A 21167-nucleotide genomic window follows, 5' to 3' on the forward strand; every position below is an offset into this window, starting at 1 on the left:
CACCCATTGAGTTACTAGCTTTTCCTTTTATTATTATACATCCGCCATTGGAGTCTATGGCAGCCCATAGAACGCCTGGCTAAAAAGTGCAGATTTTTGGCAGAAAGTTTTGGGACACTCCACTGACCGCTCACACTCATTTACGGACCTCTAAACCCAGCCATCTAGCGCCACCAACAAGTCAAAATCTGGCCGAAAATTGAACCGCTGGGTCTAAAGTTATACAATTTGGCACACTGATTTAGCACTGTCCCATGATCACTCTCACTAATTTACAGAACTCTATGCCCAACACTCTAGCGCCACCAATGGGTCGAACCTGGATTGCATTCACTCATGACCATTGAACGGTGCGTCCGATTTTCACATATCAGGCACCGTTGGAATCCCTGCACCGCCCTAAGTTCAATGACCCCTATTACGTCACTTTTCGCCATATTGGACCTCCGGATTTAGTCCAAACTCTATGAAAAGTTTCAGCGGTCACAAATTTCATCCGATTTTCACGGAACTTGGCGGAGATGATCTTCTGCCCGAGCCGCACAAAAGATACTGGTCAGATTTCATTTCATTTCAATTTCATTTTTGTTTGCCCGTGACAGCCAATCAAATATGCCGATGAAGCCGCCAAACAGGAAGTGGACTAACATCTCTGTGGCACTTTGAGTTAACATAACAAAACTCGATACCATTAGTCAGGACACTGTCCCAATCACTCACAGCAATTTTTATGCATATACATTGAACACTCTAGCGCCACCACCAGTTCAATGCTGGACATGCATTCATGCACGTGATCTTTGACTCTTTTGTCTGATTTTCACAATTGAGGTAGCGTCTGAATCCTTGGACCATCCTGATTTCATCTACCCCTATCCCGTCACTTTCCGCCATATTGGACCTCCGGCATATTGGATTTGGTCCAAACTCTACGGAAAGTTTCAGCAGTCACAAATTTCATCTGATTTTCACGGAACTTGGCGAAGATGATCTTCAGACCGAGCCGCACAAACGATACTTGTCAGATCTTTCAAATTCCACTTTATTGGCCCATGACAGCCAATCAAATATGGCGATGAAGCCGCAAAACAGGAAGTGGGCTAACATCTCGGAGACGCTTTAATGTATGAAGTCCAAACTAGGGACTTCGTATCTGATTGTGAGGACACAGTAGGAAATTGGCATCATTTGGCCTGTATAGGGAGCGCTGTAATACAGGAAGTGGGCTCGTATCTCAGCAACTCTTCGATGTATGAAGTCCAAACTTGGTAGAGGGACATGGTAGCTGATTTTGAGAACGCACAAGGACATTGGTGTAATTTGGCCTCTTGCTGTGAGTGCTTGCTCATGCCATGGCAATGCCATTCCTGCTATAGCGCACTGCTAGGCCCCCGCATTGCTGCTTGCAGCTATATTTACCCTTAAACCTACCTTGCAGGAACTGAACTCGCGCACTCATGGCACATACGATTGGAAGTCTGACGCGCTAACAAATACTACACCGTCAAACACGTATCTCCTTATGCACAATTTGGCATGGGACATTGTCCTGCTGGAAAAAAACAATCCTCAGAGTTGGGGTAACATTGTCAGAGCAGAATGCCTTGCAAATAGATGCAATAGATAGATCTCATTGATGAAGGGCTTTTGTCCAGCTTTACACGACTTGAGCCCTGCCCCTAGGAGCCTGTTTTGAACCGTTTTCGCCGTGCATTTCACCCCAGCTGCCATTTGCCACTCTCTTTGTCGGTCACTTGATGCCATCGTACGGTTGTTGAGTAACATTCGAATGAGTTGACGGTTAGTGGAGAGTCGTTTCACCCTCTGCCCTATTATGTATTGACATTATTATGTATTGACATAAGTATTTGTATTATTATTATGGTAACACTTTATTTTAAGGTTCACATGTTAGCCACCAATACATACCTAATTAATACCTGTATTAGTGACTTGTAAGGCATGTGTTAGGCAACATTAACCATTTGTTAGGTGTGTATTCACAAATTTCTTTTTCATGACGAATTAGGCCTTTATTATTGATATAATCTTAATAATGACCTTGTAAGCCTTGATCTCTACATATTAATTAGTAGTAAGTACCAAAATAGAATATGCATAACCTACTTGTATACTGTCTGAATAAATCCCAAATAGTAGGAGAACAGTTGTAGAATAAGCAAGTGTATGGCTCAACCTCATTGCTGCATTTCACTGCCCAGGTTGCTGTGTGAAATAGCACTTAATAACTGGGAGATTGGCTCCCATTCTAAAGTGGAAACTGGTTCCTTGGTAGCAAGCACATTATCATCAGTAATACCTCTGCAGAATGTACTTATTAGTCATGAATTGGTTCCATATTCTAAAGTCAGGCATTATTATTAAGAATTATATGGTATGTATTGGTGGCTAACATGTGAACCTTAAAATAAAGTGTTACCATTATTATTATAATAATATTATTATATATTTTTTTTTTCAGTCCATGACATTAAAAGATGCCATCAAGTCTTCTCTTACTATCCTGAAACAAGTTATGGAGGAGAAACTGAATGCTACAAACATTGAGGTAAAATAACTTTGTTCTGCTGCTGTCATTTAGAGATCTGTTTCATTTTCCAGTCAGTGCATACACAGGAATTAAAATTCTCTGTTGCTATGACAGATATCTGTCAATTTATTTCCAAAAAGACTGTGGTATCTTTGTGGATCCCCAATGGAAAAATGTCTTTTAGACGCATGTTGTCAACTAGATACTATTGTCTTATTGACTTAACAGTATCTGGTTAGTAGTGCTATCTGGTAAGTGAGTACTATACCTACTACTAGTGGGGACTACTTTACACCTTTGTGTTCGGTAAGGTCTTCTGTTTATTCTGATATATGTTTTGTCATGTGTTGAACGAACGGTTCGTGAAGTATTCGACCGAGATGAATGGGTAGGGAGATGTGTGCAGAACTTTAAGTAGAATTTATGATCATATTGAATTATATAATTTACTTTTCTCGCGAACCGTTCACCACAGCAAATAGCGGCTAACATCATTTAAAAGCTGAGAAAACGCTCTTTCATGTGATGTGATACTTGTGATGTCTGTGTGATAGTGTTAATTTCGTCAGACGAGACGAGAGGAAATATGTTCGTCAACGACCTTTTTTTTCATGGCTAAGACGAGACGATGACGAGACGGCAGTAATGTCCTGAAACACTGACTAAGACTATCTTAAGATGCATTATTGTTGACGAAAAAAGACGAGACTAAAATGTTTTGCATGAAATAAAAACTAAGATAAAATCTCTCTTCATTTTCGTCTACAAAATGATGACAGAATATCTAGCTGTTATGTTTTCAAAATATTCTGAATGAGTTCATACGTTCAGCCTTCCTGTAGGCTAGTCTACGTGCTGTTGCTGCAACCCTGTGGCTGCAACACGAAACTACATGGAACAAGAACACTGCAATTTCTGCCAGAGTTATCAAGCTAACTACCTAAGCTTTATGCCACAATGCTACATACCCAGAAGTTGAAGCTTCTCTCATACAAATTAACATCCCCCAGAATGTCCATATGAAAATGTTCATCATGTAATGTCAACTATTTAACTAGTTAGACTGATGATGCAAAGTTTGCTAGCAAGTAAGCTAATATGGAAAGTTAGCTATGGCTAAAATGGAGAGTCTGTTTGGAGAATGTGTTGTGTTTGGGTGCATATTGCCATCTAGTGAGGCGGAGTAAAACATTAATACTTTGGCCTATGACAAACTTTTTCAGTTTCAGGACCACTTCTAACCCTAGCAAAAAAAACCTACTTCAACAATAGCCTATAATTAGTCTACACAATAGGCCTACTTACTGAACCACCTTGCTTATTGTCTTTGCACTTTGCTTATTGTGTGGATTCATACTGTATGATTTAAACTGGCATATCTTACATGAACAGTGTTGCAGAACTGTTTTTACATACAAGTTGGTTCAATATTGCAAACAACTCCTCTATATTATATTTTACCACATCTGCTCGCGGACTACTTGGGATAGCTTGCGGACCACCAGTGATCCCCGGACCACACTTTGAGAAACACTGGTCTACGAATATGACAATGGTCCAGTCAAATATTTTACTGTCAATGGTCAAATCCCAGCCGAGATATAACTGTAGCTCAACTTACCTGTGCATGTAAACATACTGACTGACAAAAAATCTGAATGAGTAATTATAACAGACGAGTAGCCCTGTGGGGACACAATATTGTTTTAAAATTGAGATGTGTGAAACACTATTTGACTCAAATGGTAATCAGAAATAATTTGTTATAAAAAAAAAAAAGACTAAAAAGTGTTGACTAAAACTGACTAAGACTAAGATACCTTTAGTTTTCTTTTGACTAAAACTAGACTAAAATGACGAGACTTTTAGTCGACTAAAACTTGACTAACAAAAACGATATTTGAATGACTAAATATGACAAAGACTAAAAAGGACATTTCGTCACAAGACTAAGACTAAATTAAAAATAGGTGACAAAATAAACACTACTGTGTGATGAGTAGGCTACTTCGCGAGTAGTTCAACTGAGAAGAATGGGTGAATTTGGACGCACGCACTTTCTTGGCGCGCGCTGTCACTTTCTCCACTGCATAAAAGACTAAATCAATTTGCGCTGTGAATGCTAAGATTATTTTGACAGGGTAAATAAAAATCGCTATTATTCGGACGCAAAGCAGAATATTGAAAGAATAATAATAATAATAATAATAATAATAATAATAATAATAATAATAAGCTTTATTTGTATAGCACCTTTCATACACAGAATGCAGCTCAAAGTGCTTTACATTTGAAGCATGTAACACAATAATAGTCAGTCAGTCATTATCAATCACTTTTCTTTGCTGTTTATGATCTACTCAGCAACATATCAAAAATATAGAAAATGATGTCTCAAGACTGGCAGCCTTAACCCTCTTACCCCCCACAAGCACGCCATATGGCAACTGTGGCAAGGAAAAACTCTGATATTCCAGGAAGAAACCTTGAGCAGAACCTGACTTAATAGGGGGAGCCCATCACTTCTGGCTGGCTGCGCCCTCCAATAGTAGCAGATGTAGAATAATCTGAAAATGTAGTCTACAGGATAAGAGGAGTTAACTAAAAGCTTTCCTGTACAGGTATGTTTTCAGATCTTTTTAAAAATATTTACTGAACTTCGCCTGCTTGATGTACAGAGGCAGGGTGTTCCATAGTTTGGGGCATAATGGATAAACGCAGCTTCTCCACTTTGTTTGTGGAGCACTTTGGGTACGATTAAAAGATTAGAATTGGATGATCTAAGTTTCCTTTGTGGTTGATAAGATATTAAAAGCTCAGAGATATATGAAGGTGCTATGCCATTCAGAGCTTTGTAAGTAATTAACATAACCTTAAAATCAATTCTATAGGAAATAGGGAGCCAGTGCAGTTCAGCCAACACAGGGGTGATGTGTTCTCTCTTCTTAGTCTTAGTTAAAAGTCTAGCCGCAGAGTTCTGTGTGAGTGCCAATTTCTTTAGATGTTTTTTGGGAAGACCAGTGAAAAGTGCATTGCAGTAGTCTAACCTGCTAGTGATAAAGGCGTGAATTAGTTTTTCTGCATCTTGTTGAGTTAAAAAGGGCCGCACTTTGGCAATGTTTCTCAAGTGGAAATAGGCTGTATGAGTAACTTTACTGATATGGGGCTTAAAACTTAACTCTGCATCTAAGATGACACCGAGGCTTGTTACTTTTGGGGGCAAGAAGGGGGCACCAAGGCCACCGTGGCCTGTAAACCTCTGAATTTCAAAGGGGCATCACAGCCAACGCAAGGCCGCCGTGAAATTCCTACCCTGGATGTCACGATTAGAGATTTTGGTGATACGATAATTGTCTGAAGAATAATCACGATTTCACGATTATTGCGATTATTTTGCATGAATATTTTTCATAACAGTGCTAATGTATAAAATCACACAAACACATTCCTTATAGTTTTTGATCTTTAAAGGTTACTTATTGCTGTTTTTGACACATTAAGACACTGCATAGTAATAATAAAATAATCACTCTGCTTTGTAAACCATATCTGCATTTCCCTTTTGGAAAAAAATGTCTTTCTCCTGATAATTCAACACACCAGTATACTCGTATTTCCAGTGTGTGCGTTCTTTTAACATTTGTTTTGGAGGTAGAAAATGGAAACATGGAATAGGCTAGATAGAAAATGAATTTGAAATTGAGAACATCCTAAATTCTGTTCCACCCTCCACACACACACACACACACACACACACACACACACACACACACACACACACACACACACACAAACAGAAGATTATGGCTAAATGTCATGTTTCTAATTCGTATATTTTTAGAATTCATATAAAGATTATATATTTTGTTAATGATTTACAGCGGGGAAAATCAGTATTGGATAAGTCAAAAAAAAAATTCTACTAAGTATACTTCCAATGAGGCTATTTGCATGAAATTTTCACCAGACATTAGTATTAATTTTTCCTGTGTCCTTCCACTTTATTACACAAGAAGTATACTTACTGAAAGAAATGTTGACGTGTTCAATACTTATTTTCTCTGCTGTGTAGTATTTAATGATGTGCGTAATTACTAGTAGGTAAAAATAGTTGTAATTTAAATAATTCATATTGATTTTAATCTATATCACTTAGGCATATCATTAATGTGGTGTCTAGGTCTAATTGAGTGCCTGTCACTTTAAGAAATACATGAAGGGAATTAGCATTCAGTCTCACATAGGGCTGGGCGATATGGCTGAAAACTGTATCACCATATAAGTATTTCATATCAGTCGATATTGATAATTATTGATCATTATTGATTTTTAAAAAAAAATCTATTTCAGATAAGGACCAGAAGAAAAAAAGTTAAATTTAAACACTTTTATTTTAAACTTAACCTTCCTCTGATTTTAATCACCTCGGTTATCAATTAAAGCAAACAGGGAAAAGAAATAGCAACACAATCATGAAAAACACTCACATAAATAAATGTGCACATAAGTCTGAATGAAAAGCAGCACTGGTTGGATAGATAGATAGATAGATAGATAGATAGATAGATAGATAGATACTTTATTGATCCCCAGGGGAAATTCAAGGTCTCAGCAGCATACATACAAGACAAACACATTCTTTAACAGCAGAAGAGTAATTAAAATATATAATATAAAAACACAACTAAGCAGTAAGGACAGTAGAAGATAAAGAATATGCTAAATATACTAAAATACAAATTATACTAACACTTAATACAATATATAAAAATATACTAAAATACAAATAACAAAATTACAAATTATACTAACACTTTATCTAAATCAATTCTAAAAACAGTATCCACATAGTGGTGATTAATAAATCAGAGGCGCTTGCAATGACTGAGGCACGGACTGAGCCTGTGATTCTCTGTGCATAGTAAGGTATGGTAAGGTGCTCTAAGGTGCTCTGTGTGAATGAGTGTCATGGTGGTAGTGCAATGGTGATAGTGGTCATGGTGATGGTGCAAATGAGTAAGTCAACAGTGCAACAATGCAGAAATAAAGTAAAGGAAAGTCTATATATCTATATATTTAACTATTTAAGAAAATAGTGTGGCCACAGTTCGGCTGTGGCATGGAGTGGGGGGTTATGCATATGTGCTAATGTGCTAATATAGCACGCAAACAGTGAGGCATAAAGACAGTGGTACAAGTGGCTAGTGGACAGACAGTACCAAACATGGAGGGGATGAAGAGGCAGACAGACTATGCAGAGAAGTCTATCTCTCCTCTTCCCTTAAGTGAGGCATTGAACAGTTCAATGGCCCTGGGGACAAATGACTTTCTCAGTCTGTCAGTTGTGCAAGGCAGTAAGCGAAGTCTCCAGCTGATCAGGCTCTTCTGTTTAACAATCGTGCTGTGGAGTGGGTGACACTCATTGTCCAAGATGTTGATCAGTTTGTTCAGGGTCCTTTTGTCAGATAGTGAAGTGATACACTCCAGTTCAGCTCCCACTACAGAGCCAGCTTTCCTTACCAGCCTGTCAATTAAGCCCCACATCCTTCTTCCTTGTGCTTCCACCCCAGCATACTACTGCATAGAAGAGGACGCTGGCAACAACAGACTGGTAGAACATCCTGAGGAGCTTACTGCACATATTGAAGGACCGCAGCCTCCTCAGGAAGTACAGCCTGCTCTGCCCTTTCTTGTAAAGTGCATCAGTGTTGGCTGACCAGTCCAGTTTATTGTCCAGGTGGAGACCCAGATACTTGTAGGTGCTAACCACCTCCACATTGACCCCATCAATGTGAACTGGTAGCAGAGTGGGCTTAGACCTGCGGAAATCCACCACCATCTCCTTGGTCTTTGAAGTGTTAAGTTGAAGATGATTGAGTTTGCACCATTGCACAAAGTCCTCCACCAGGCTCCTGTACTCCTCCTCCTGCCCGTTCCTGATACACCCCACAATTGCAGTATCATCAGAAAACTGCATGTGGCATGACTCGGTGTTGTAGCAGAAGTCAGATGTGTACAGGGTGAACAGGACTGGAGAGAGCACAGTTCCCTGTGGCGCTCCGGTGCTGCAGATCACAGTGTCAGAGAGACAGTTCTTCAGTCCTGACCAACTGTGGTCGCCGGTCAGGTAATCTGTAATCCAGGTTACCAGGTGAGCGCCCACACCCATCTGCAAGAGCTTGTCTCCCAATCTGAGGGGCTGGATGGTGTTAAAAGCACTTGAGAAATCAAAGAACATGATTCTCACAGCACTTTCCCCCTTGTCCAGGTGGGAATGTGTCCTGTGTAGAGGATAAGTGATGGCATCGTCCACGCCCACTTTCTCCTGGTAAGCAAACTGTAACGGGTCTAGTGCATGGCGCACCTGGGGTCTGAGCATGCCTAAGACCAATCGCCCATTGTCTTCATCACATGTGATGTAAGAGCCGACAGGTCTGTAGTCATTAAGCTCACTAGGGTGTGGCTTCTTAGGGACAGGGGTGAGACATGATGTCTTCCACAGTGTTGGAACTTGTCCAAGGCGTAGGGCTCAAATTGAAGATGTGCTTTAGTGGTTCCCCAGTTCAGCAGCACAGGCCTTGAGTAGCCTTGGGCACAGTCTGTCAGGCCCAGCTGCTTTATTGCTGCGCAATTTCTTAAGTTGGACTGTCACTTGATCCTTTGTAATGGTGAGGGGTGTAAGGGGAGGGGAGGGGGAGGGGTGCATCTGGGATCTGTGTGTCGTCTGGCTGTTGACTGAGGTCGTTGTCACCTCATTGTTAAGTGATCACCATGTGGGGAGGGTGCAAAATCCAGTGATGGTGGGGGTACGATAGCCTGTGATGATGGAGGTGAGTGTTGCGCTGGTATTGAGGGGGTGTGAGGGTGGGGGCTGGGGGATGGTGGACAGACCACCACCATTGGAGCTGGAGCAGGGGAGTCAAACCTGTTGTAGAAGTGGTTCAACTGGTTCGCCCTGTGCAGGTCCCCCTCCACAGAGCTGCTGTTCTTCTTCAGGCCAGTGATAACCTTCATGCAGTCCCATGTCTCCTTCAAGTTGTTGGTTGAAGCCTGGAAATATTGTAATCAAAGTTTGCTAGTTTATCATAGTTCAGTTTCCCCACGTGTGTAAGTTTTAAATGAATACCTTTTCTCCTTGGGACAGGCCCGTTTGAGTCTTGGAAAATACTTTTCCATTTGCATTGGGATTGAGATGATTAGAATTTAGCAGTCAATTTGAATGCAACAGTTTTTTCAACAAATTTGTGCAGCGTGCTAATGATGCTAACCGGATATAATAGCAATTTAGTCAGTCGTCTTGCATGATTGTGAATGTTTGGATGTGCATGCTGGACGGATGCACCTGTTGAGAGGGAGAGAGAGAGAGTGAGTGCATGGGGCAAGGACTGGAGTCTGTTCTATCGCCTACTCTGAAAGAGTTGCACATACTAGCTACAATGCAAGATATATTTAGCCTACTTATTTATGGACAACGTAAGGCGGGAGGTGTGTGTTGCTTTTAATTATCAAATGTTCTATCGAACGTATTTTTCATTGATATCGATTACATGTCTATTGCGATACATATCGTTTTATCGCCCAGCCCTAGTCTCACAGTTTTAGGCTAGTGAAAAATAGTTGTGCATAGTATGTAAGGATATGTGGATGCAATTCATTGTGTTTTCTGTGTCATATAAAATAAATGTTCAAAAAAATTAACAAGTCGAAGAAAATCTTTCTGGGAAGATTAGTGTCTCGCAATGTTCCGTTATGATTTTGGTGAGCACTACTGAAATGACTGACATGACGTGAGCTAGCGAGACAGTTAGCAAGTACAGTGGGTCCCAGTTAAGTTTGGACGGGTTCCTTCAGGAATCACGCACCCCATTTTCTCAGCAGAAATGGCACAAACTGCAGTTGACACAAACAACCACAAGGTGTCACTTTGGAGTTCTGCCACTACTATTTTTGATACGACTTGACTTACTGCTTCCATGATGCATTTTCCAAGTCAGTAGAACAATCAGAGAAAGCTGAGCCATTACCAAACATATATGATAATACAATAGCGTGAGTTTATATATCTTATACCCTATTTGTCACGGTTACTTTTTTTTGATTTGATGGTGTAACGATAAGCGCATGAGACTTTCAGTGGGGGCACGGGAACTTAAATTGATCGCGGTAGTTTAAGCGTATACTTGACAAAACATTATAATATGACAATGTAGATGCAATTGTTGTAAGATGGTGCAGCTCCATCCTTTAAGAAAGCACCGTGTGCAGGGATGGAGAGAGAGAAAGCGAGAGGGGATATGTGTTAGAACTTAGAGGCATGTGGAAAGTGCTGTTGAGACTGGAGCGAGTCATATTCAAAATAATGCAAAAAATAAATCCGCAGATAAAGCCAATTATCCTCATTCATTGCAACCGCAGCATGCCTGCTTGCCGATGTTCAAACGAAAAAGATATCAAAGCACCTTTTGCGTTTGAATGTAGCACAAATTTAAACAGCTTGACAAATGATTTAGGTAATTGATTATAGCCTGTACAGCAATTGTTGAACATTTACCTGTACAAGTACATTGTTAGCCTACAGACCAATTTCCATAGTGCACATCTTATCAACAGTTTGAATGTCGTGTGTGTTTCTGCATTGACAAATACCGTTCAGCACAATGATTCATGCCCAATTAATTTCCCCTGTTAAAGTGTTCGCCTTTGTTACACTATTTGGTTTCATGATGTAGCCTATGATAAACACCATATGGCCAAATATGTGACTCGCCTAATGTTATAGGCTATACAATTTCCCCTCTTAAAGACAAGCTGGTGTAGCTTATTAGACTACTATTAAAATGCACCGACGGTAGCCTTGGCTATGTGTAAAGTGAGCTATCGCATGATTTCATGCACGTAAGTTCATGCATCTGTCAAGTTAGCACAGGGCCTCGCACCCCTTATGACGGCCCTGCAGCTCCTCCTAAGACAGCGAGGAAAAAAAAAGTTAAAATACGCGATAAACCCGGAAAAGTTGACAGGTTTGTTTCGGGTCCCAGTGATTTATTTGTGAAATTGTGCAAACGACAGCCTTTTCAAGGCATTTCAAGGAAGGAGTCAGAAGCATGCAAGCTCCCAAAATTGACGAGTAGACAGAAGGCATCAATAGCCTAAATTGTTGGGACTGGGGAGGGTCATGCGTTTTTTCTCAATCACTTTGGAGGGTCATAGAAAAATGTCTTGCTGGCGAGGGAGGGTCACGTCTTTTTTGACTTTGACAGTAGCCCAGCCTAACAAGCAGATGTTGCAAAAAAGACGCAATTAATCAGAAATAAATAATGTAATCTGCATCGCTTTATTTAACAAACTGCAAGCAACAAGAGGGTTGAGTTCGCTGTGAGGCCAAACCCAAGAGCAGAGCCTATCTGCTAAGGCACTCAATAGGCTATAACGAGCTGTTTGCGCCTGGAAAGACAATAAGATGCTTTCTGAATAGCACAGCGAAGACGGCTCTGGTCATCCCATACCCTCCCCCCACTTCCTGTAGCCTACCATTATGACTTTGCCGTTTTGGGACATTAAGCTTTTTCACGTTAAGCCCCCCTCCCCCACCCTCTTCTTTCACAAGCAGTGGGGGAGCGCGGGGCACAAAGTAACAAAGGTTTTGGTAGACAAAGGAGGGTTCTCCGTGCTTCTGTCGTTTGGCCACAATCCGGTGCAACCAGGCCAGGACAGATATTTTAGAGCAGGGGTGTCAAACTCATTTTCATAGAGGGCCACATCATTGAATTTATAGGTTACTGAGGGCCACATAATCGGCGAACATGTGCATGGTGCAACCATGAAATCGGTATTGCAGTATGGCTTATTCAAAATTGGTTTTCTGTATGACAACATTTCTCTCTATGGTGTCTCTTCTATAGTTATGAAAACCTAGCTGAATGGATCTAATCTGAGTTTATTTTCCAATATCCGATCCAGTTATTTTGGTCAATATCTGTCCTATACCGATCCTGCCTATCGAATCGGCTCATCCTTAGTTCACACTATACAATTTTGAAATCAGTAACTTGCTTTTGTTGACAACTTCCTACTGCAATCAGTGATCATCCCTCTTAGGTAACTAGGCCAAGTAGCTTGCTCGCTAACTGGTGTGATTTATAAACTCAGTCTCACTGAAAATGTATTGTGCCAGCAAGTGCAGCTTGATGGACAAAAATGAAGTCTGTCGATTACTGGCATCAGGTCTGATTTCTTATTGACTATTTATTGACAGCGAACAGAGAAGTACCTCTGGCAAAGCTTAATTAAAATTCATCATTATTATTATTATTATTATGATTATGACCGCCGCGCAGCGGTCATATAGGTTTAGTCAGATTTTTTTTTTTTTTTTTCGCATGTCCAAATTTCCGTCAAGGATTCCCGGGACACTGTAAGACCGGGGTACACGAAATTTGGTGGGCATGTAACCCCACATGGATAGCATGGAACCTCCTTTTTTCGTTTTGATCTGTAGCCCCTCTGCTGGACTGGACCCCCCGAAAGGAGGGTAAGGCAGACACAGTTTTCTGTGAATATCTCGAGAACCGTAGGGTTTAGGAGGACCTTTTTTTTTGTGTATGTTGTTCTCAAAGGGCCATGTCAACCCATTCCATAACCACTCATTTCTTGTATAGCGCCACCTAGTTAAACACAAAAAAGTAAAAATGAGATGTTGTAATCGCAGGTATCTGTGACCTAACATAGTCAAAACTGCACGAAATTGGAAGTGTAGGATCATTATGACGCCCTCTGAATGCACGCCAAGTTTCGTGGAATTCCGTTCATGGGGGGCCACACAATAAATTAATTTATGTTACAATACACCAACTGGCCTGTAGGTGACCGGAGACAGTTTTCTGTGAAAATCTCGAGAACCGTAGGGCCCAGGAGGTCCACCTTTTTTTTGTATGTTGGTCTTAAGGGGGCATGTCAACCTATCCCATTACCACTTATTTCATGTATAGCGCCACCTAGTTAAAAATTAAAAAGCAAAACATTAGGTGTTTTCATCACAATATCTCTGGTCAAAACTGCACGAAATTGAAAGTGTAGGATCATTATGACGCCCTCCGAAGTTTCGTGGACTTTCGGTTATGGGGGGGGGGCCTTAAAATAAAATAATTTATGTGTACATTTAGTGACCGTACACCAACAAGGACTCCCGGGACAATGAAAGACCGGGGTACACGAAACTTGGTGGGCATGTAACCCCACATGGAAAGCAAATGGAGCCCCCCGGCTGGCCTGGACCCCCCGAAAGGAGGGTAGGGCAGACACAGTTTTCTGTGAATATCTTGAGAACCGTAGGGCTTAGGATGACCAATTTATTGCGTATGTTTGCCTCCAGGGGTCATGTAAACCCATTCCATATGCACACATGTGCATAAACAGATACACACGCACACACATACATTCACAGTAATCCTACGTATGACACATACTCACACAGTAGACATATATATGCATGCATGCACACGCACGCACACACAGGCACATAAACGGGCAAACACACAAGCACATGCGCATGCATGCACATGCACATAAACAGGCAAACACACAAGCACATGCACATGCATGCAAGAATTTCTCAGAATTATGAACAGGCAAGATGAGGGTGTGGTTGCATAAAATGTATATTACATGTAGGGTTGGGCACCGAAACACGGTTTTAATATGGCACCGGTGCCGACACAAACGGTAGTAACTGCATCGAATAACAACGTGGATTTTGGTGCCTCATTTCGGTGCTTAAATAGCGTTTTATTTATTTATTTATTTATTTCGTTTATACAAGGCATCACTGCATGTCATGCACCTCTAACGTCTTGCTCTGATAGCAACACATCCAGATACAGTTAGCTAACATAAGTGGATGTATAAACCAGAGGGGTGCACCACATAGGCGAGTGGACAGTGTTTGCAAAAATGACCGCCGCCCAGTCCAGCACGTTTTCCACAAAAACAAGTCACGCTGAGGCATATATGATTCTAACTGTCTCACTGAATTGCATTATGCACACTCAATTCTCACTGGTATCTGCTAGACAACAAGTACCAAAACATCTATAGTTCATAGATTTCACATGTAATTAGGGTTTGGTATCGTTTGGGTTTTATCCGATACCGGTGCTAAATCGATACTTTTAAAACGGTGCCGGTGCTGAAACGATGCCTGAACCGGTACTTTGTTTTTAAAATGTTTTAAATTAAAATGGTCTAAAGCATGAATGGCTTTTTTTCTAGCAAAACTGCTAAAAATGATTAGCTAGGTTAGCTAAGTCACATGGTTAGCATAGTTAACATGCTATCATATTAGTTAGCATAGTTAGCATAACTACTAAAAATGATTAACTAAGTTAGCTAAGTAACATGGTTAACATAGTTAGCATGCTAGTTAGCATGAAGCATAACTATTAAAAATGATAAGCTTGGTTAACTAAGTCACATGGTTAACATAGTTAGCATGTTAGCATAGTTAGCATGTTTAGCAAAACTGCTAGAAAATGTTTAGCAAAACTGCTAGAAAATGTTAGTTAAGTTAGCATGTTAGCATTGCTAGCACTACTATAAAACATTAGCTAAGTAAAGATGGTTAAGAGAATTACAAATCTTAGCATAACTGTTAGCAAACATTAGAGCCATTCCAACTTTCAGTTATTGTCAAATATCTACCTATACACAGCCATTAAACTATTTGAATATCAACATTCATTAAACTGCTAGAAAACATTAGCTAAGTAGAATGGTTAGCAGGTTAGCATTGTTAGCACTGCTATAAAACATTAGCTAAGTAGCATGGTTAGCATAGTTAAAAATCTTAGCATAACTGCTAGCAAACATTAGAGCCATTCCAACTTTCAGTTATCGTCAAATATCTACCTATACACAGCCATTAAACTATTTGAATATCAACATTCATTCAACTTCCAGTCTGTCAACAACTTTTAAACTATTTACCTTCAACTTTTAAACGGTCTACTTTTAAACTATCATTAAACTATCTATTAAACTAGCTGTCTATCAACAACTTTTAAACTATCTACATTCAGCTTTTAAACAGTCTACTTTTAAACTATCAACTTTTATTAAGCTATGCCACCACAATGTCCATCCTAGCATCACCGTAGTAACCATCTCTGTATTATCTGTTTTAACTATACATGATATTTTACATCGCAACTTTAGCATTTTCATGCACTGGTAATTCCTTGGAATTGCATTTCTAGTTATTACAGTGCATGAAAATGCACTGTACTGTTCTTCCTAGGCAACTTCTTATTATTATTATTCCGCTTACCACTTTTTCCGTACGCAATTTCTCTTGAACAGTTTAACTTAGAAACTTCATTCAAACTTTGTAACGTAGGTCTTCAAACAGATCGGGTTGGTATGACTTTTCAACTTTGAAACTTTTATACTTTTAAACTATTAAAGAAAAACTTTTTAAAAATCCCCATAGACTTAACATTGCCTATTATGACATCATAATACGGCCGTTAAGCAATTAGAATCCTATGGCAGGTGTTCAGGCCACCTGGATCAACTGCCAGTCTCAGGCTTTAAGCATACAAACTGGCCCTATTAAGACTACACATCCTGTTCAACTGCTTCCTCTGCCAAAAACTGTTTCAAAATAAGTCCTCACTACAATATTTCACTTTTAAACAATTTAACCCTTTAAACTACTGAACTTTTAAACTGTTCAGCCATTGTAACTGTTACTTGTCATCAACTATGACTCCTACCCACTGTAGCTAGTTAGCATGGTTGGCAGAGTTAAGATTGTTAAAGATTTTTAGCAAAACAGCTAAAAATGATTAAACTTTAATTAACATCGCATTAGCATTTTAGCAAAACTGCTAAAAATGATTAGCTAAGTTAGCTAAGTAACATGGTTAGCTAAGTAACATGGTTAGCATAGTTAGCATGCTAGTTAGCATAGTTAGCATAACTGTTAAATGATTAGCTAGGTTAGCTAAGTCAATGGGGTTAGCATGTTAAGATGTTGTTAAGATAGCATAGTTAGATAACTACTAAAAATGATTAGCTAGGTTAGCCAAGTCACATAATTAGCATAGTTAAGATGGCAAAGATTGTTAGCATGCTAGTTAGCATAGTTACCATAACTACTAAAAAATGATAAGCTAGGTTAGCTAAGTCACATGGTTAACATAGTTAAGATGTTAGCATCTACCTATACACAGCCATTAAACTATTTGAATATCAACATTCATTAAACTAGTTAGCATAGTTAGCATGGCAGCATTGTTAGCATGCTAGTTAGCATAGTTAGCATGCTAGTTAGCATAGTTAGCATGGCAGCATTGTTAGCATGCTAGTTAGCATAGTTAGCATAACTGTTAGCAAACATTAGAGCCATTCCAACTTTCAGTTATTGTCAAATATCTACCTATACACAGCCATTAAACTATTTGAATATCAACATTCATTAAACTGCTAGAAAACATTAGCTAAGTAGCATGGTTAGCATAGTTAGCATAACTGTTAGCAAACATTAGAGCCATTCCAACTTTCAGTTATTGTCAAATATCTACCTATACACAGCCATTAAACTATTTGAATATCAACATTCATTAAACTGCTAGAAAACATTAGCTAAGTAGCATGGTTAGCATAGTTAGCATGGCAGCATTGTTAGCATGCTAGTTAGCATAGTTAGCATGCTAGTTAGCATAGTTAGCATGGCAGCATTGTTAGCATGCTAGTTAGCATAGTTAGCTTTAGCAAAACTGCTAAAATGATTAGCTAAGTTAGCTAAGTAACATGGTTAGCTAAAAAACATGGTTAAGATAGTTAGCATCTTTGATTAGCATAGTTAGCATAACTGTTAAATGATTAGCTAGGTTAGCTAAGTCACGTGGTTAGCATGTTAGCATGTTAGTTAGCATAGTTAGCATAACTACTAAAAATGATTAGCTAGGTTAGCCAAGTCACATAATTAGCATAGTTAGCATGGCAGCATTGTTAGCATGCTAGTTAGCATAGTTACCATAACTACTAAAAATGATAAGCTAGGTTAGCTAAGTCACATGGTTAACATAGTTAGCATGTTAGCATCTACCTATACACAGCCATTAAACTATTTGAATATCAACATTCATTAAACTTCCAGTCTGTCAACAACTTTTAAACTATTTACCTTAAACTTTTAAACGGTCTACTTTTAAACTATCATTAAACTATCTATTAAACTAGCTGTCTATCAACAACTTGTAAACTATCTACATTCAGCTTTTAAACGGTCTACTTTAAAACTATCAACTTTTATTAAGCTATGCAACCACCATGTCTATCCTAGCATCACCGTAGTAACCATCTCTGTATTATCTGTTTTAACTATACATGATATTTTACATCACAACTTTAGCATTTTCATGCACTGGTAATTCCTTGGAATTGCATTTCTAGTTATTATTATTATTATTATTAACTCTTGGCAACATGAATTTTAAGATAAAGTACCTTTTAATGTACTATGGGGCTTGGCAAAGCTTTTGTTAATGGGCGCATAGTTTTAATACATAAATTGTACTTTTTTCTTTTCCCACACCTTAGCTTGCTACAGTGGAGCCTGGAAAGACTTTTCACATGTACTCTAAAGAGGAGCTGGAAGATGTCATCAAGGACATTTGAGAGATTTAATTGATGCAACTGGATGATCACAAAGCACTCATATCTGGCTGTCCAACATCTCTAATAATCTCTTTTTTGTGGAAGTTCAGTAAAGCTTAAGAGGATATCTTGGTACAAATAAACTGATGAGTGATATTGACGTTAATCATATGCTTTTCTTAGATGTGTGTAGTTGCATCTCACCATATAGATAATTCTCTGACCATAAATCAATTGTATGAATTCTGTATAACACAAAAAATGGTATTTGTATTCCTAAGCAACATGGGTGGCCATGTTTTAGACCAAGTGCCAAGATGGTCTGTATTGTTTGGTCATCTAAGGGCTTTTCTGCATTTTGATATCCTGTCCTAATAAATGTATTTCAGACCAACCTTTCTTACATATTTTGTCACAAATGTTTTTATTTAGATCATAGACATGAAAACTGAATTATACACTTCTGGCCATAAGCCATTAATGTTTTTTCTTTCTGGGGAAAATAATACTTCACAATTTATAACACAGTTGGCTACAATAGCATGCTTTTTTAAAATCCACATGCATAATTTCTTTCTAAGCAAAGACAAACACAAAAAACAAAGCTTGTGTACGCACAAGTCATGGGTACGCTATCTTTGATTATGGTCGGATGTATCAAGAGTGAACTCAACGTGAGTGTGCACTCCCCCACGGCAATTTAATTTCTGGTGTACGTACATTTATAGGGAGCTTTGTCAGTTGGCGACACTTGGAGGCAATGCATTGAAATTGCATTAGGAATTGTTTTTACGATCCTTCGCACTACATGCAAAAGCCATTACTATTTAAAATCAATCAATTTAAATTCATTTACATATTGACACTTTGAACTCATGGGAATAATCTATCATGCAGTTAGCTGAGTGCATTAAAGCGTGCACAAATTGGTACAATGATTAATAGGTTGACAATGGCAGTTCTGGCCTTATTAGAGGACCTAGCCAAAGGCCGAATTCGAAGGGAACAGGAGATCACTATGATTTTCTGGTCGATGATGACTGGTTTATCAGCTGTTTCAGATTTCCAAGAGCTATCCTCTTGGAACTCTGCTGAGTTGGGTCCGGTTTTGGAAAGAGACACGGCGAGGAGCCACGCATTGCCCTTACAAGTGCTGGCAACACTTGGTTTTCTGGAAACAGGATCCTTTCAGAAGGAACTGGCGGACCGGTCAGGAAGGTGCCTCAGTCTCAGGTGAAGGAAACGACAAAGAACATTTTGCAACATGTATTGATGTTACTTGTTAGACCAGCATGCTGATGCCAATGAATGAAAATGTGACCTAAAAGTAAATGACCCTTATCTTTGCCCTATATTTTGCTTTCCTTAGTTTTGGTCTACTTCACTTGTCATAAATGTTCCGGGCCCATGTGTTTGGTATCATACCATACTGAATAAATCCCATTATTTTTACAATTCAAATGTTATAGATGTACCAAACCCAAACTGTACAAAAAATAGAATGGGCAATTGGGTAAAATTACTTGTACTTTAACAACATCTCTCAAATATAGTCGGGAACTTTTTCCAGATTATGTAGTCATTCTGTTATGCAAATTAATCATCGATGCCCTGGGGAGGGTGAGGGGCGGGGGTCAAATGTAGAGAATAGACCAAAAATGGCAAACCTAGGTGCTATTATGTGACTGCATGAAGATCATGACATAGGTTTGCTCTCATCATTTGTGCAGTTCATACTGAATTGGTCTACCAAGTCCAAAGCCAACATACAACATAATGTTAGAAAATGTAGTCAATATAATGTATGTATATTACATCTGATATTACAGCTCAGCTCAGTGTGTCAAAATGATGTCCCAGGTTCCTGAAAGCCCTCCTAATGTAACATGTGGGTTTTAAACATGTTTTTCATTTATGTTTGCCTCATTAGCAGTTAATGAGTTCTAATGTCCTCTGTGGATTGATTTCACATCTCTGGAGGCAAGGAAAATAAATGACAAACATGTTTACAACGGACTCATGTCTTCAATGGAGACTGGAACAATATAAATATTGTGTACGATTAATCCTCAAGTGTCTCTCCATAGCAAGTGGAAATGGAAATTAATCCAAACTTGAGTAAATGTGCTCTGCATTTAACAAGATTTTTTAAATGTTTTCTTTTTACCAGTAATAGACTGGGTTTATGGTATTAACTTTGTTAAAGAACAAAGAAATCCACAAGTGGCGATGATGAGCACTGCGCAACCACCTTTGGTTCTGTGACCCCATTACATTTTGTCATCGCAATAAGTGCACTCTCATCTGGTGATGTGTGTCAAATGCACACATCTGATGTAAGTGCTAAATTTTACCAGTTGTATACATCGAAAGCACTTCTTTCTAAGTTCCTGGGACCTAATGTACAAAGCTTATGTACTGTATGCACAAAAGTCGTGGGTACACTATTTTTGATGTTCATGGTCGGATGTATCAAGAGTGAGTGTGCACTCCCCCACAGCAATTTCATTTCTGGTGTATGTACATTTATAGGGAGTTCTGTCAGTTGGCGACACTTAAGAGGCAATGCATTGAAATTGCATTAGGAATTGTTTTTACGATCCTTCGCACTACATGCAAAATTCATTTACATATTATTGCCACTTTGAGCTTATGGGAATAACCCATCATCAAAGATCCTTGACTAGCTCCGCTTTAACCCACTCTGCTATCATCATGCAGTTAGCTGAGTGCATAAAAGTGTGCACAAAATGGTACAATGATTAACAATGTTGACAATGGCAGGTTTGGCCTTATTAGAGGATCTAGCCAAAGGCCGAATTCGAAGGGAACAGATCACTATGATTTTCTGGTCCATGATGATGACTGGCTTATCAGCTGTTCCAGATTTCCAAGAGCTTGGAACTCTGCTGAGTTGGGTCTGGTTTTGGAGAGAGACACGGCGAGGAGCCACGCATTG

The 21167-nt window shown here is 39.2% G+C and overlaps 1 protein-coding gene across 1 annotated transcript in view; it reads left to right on the forward strand.

Annotated features, from left to right (window-relative positions):
* The window catches only part of psma5 (proteasome 20S subunit alpha 5), a 38492-nt gene extending 19881 nt beyond the window's left edge, over window positions 1–18611 (forward strand). Inside the window, exons 9-10 of the mRNA XM_048231654.1 lie at window positions 2483–2569; window positions 18152–18611. Coding sequence (XP_048087611.1) covers window positions 2483–2569; window positions 18152–18229 — 165 coding nt within the window. The 3' untranslated portion in view covers window positions 18230–18611. The remainder of the gene's footprint in view (window positions 1–2482; window positions 2570–18151) is intronic.
* The last annotated feature ends 2556 nt before the right edge of the window (window positions 18612–21167 follow it).

Source organism: Alosa alosa, chromosome 21 (genome assembly GCF_017589495.1).
Source record: "Alosa alosa isolate M-15738 ecotype Scorff River chromosome 21, AALO_Geno_1.1, whole genome shotgun sequence".
Lineage (NCBI taxonomy): Eukaryota > Metazoa > Chordata > Actinopteri > Clupeiformes > Clupeidae > Alosa > Alosa alosa.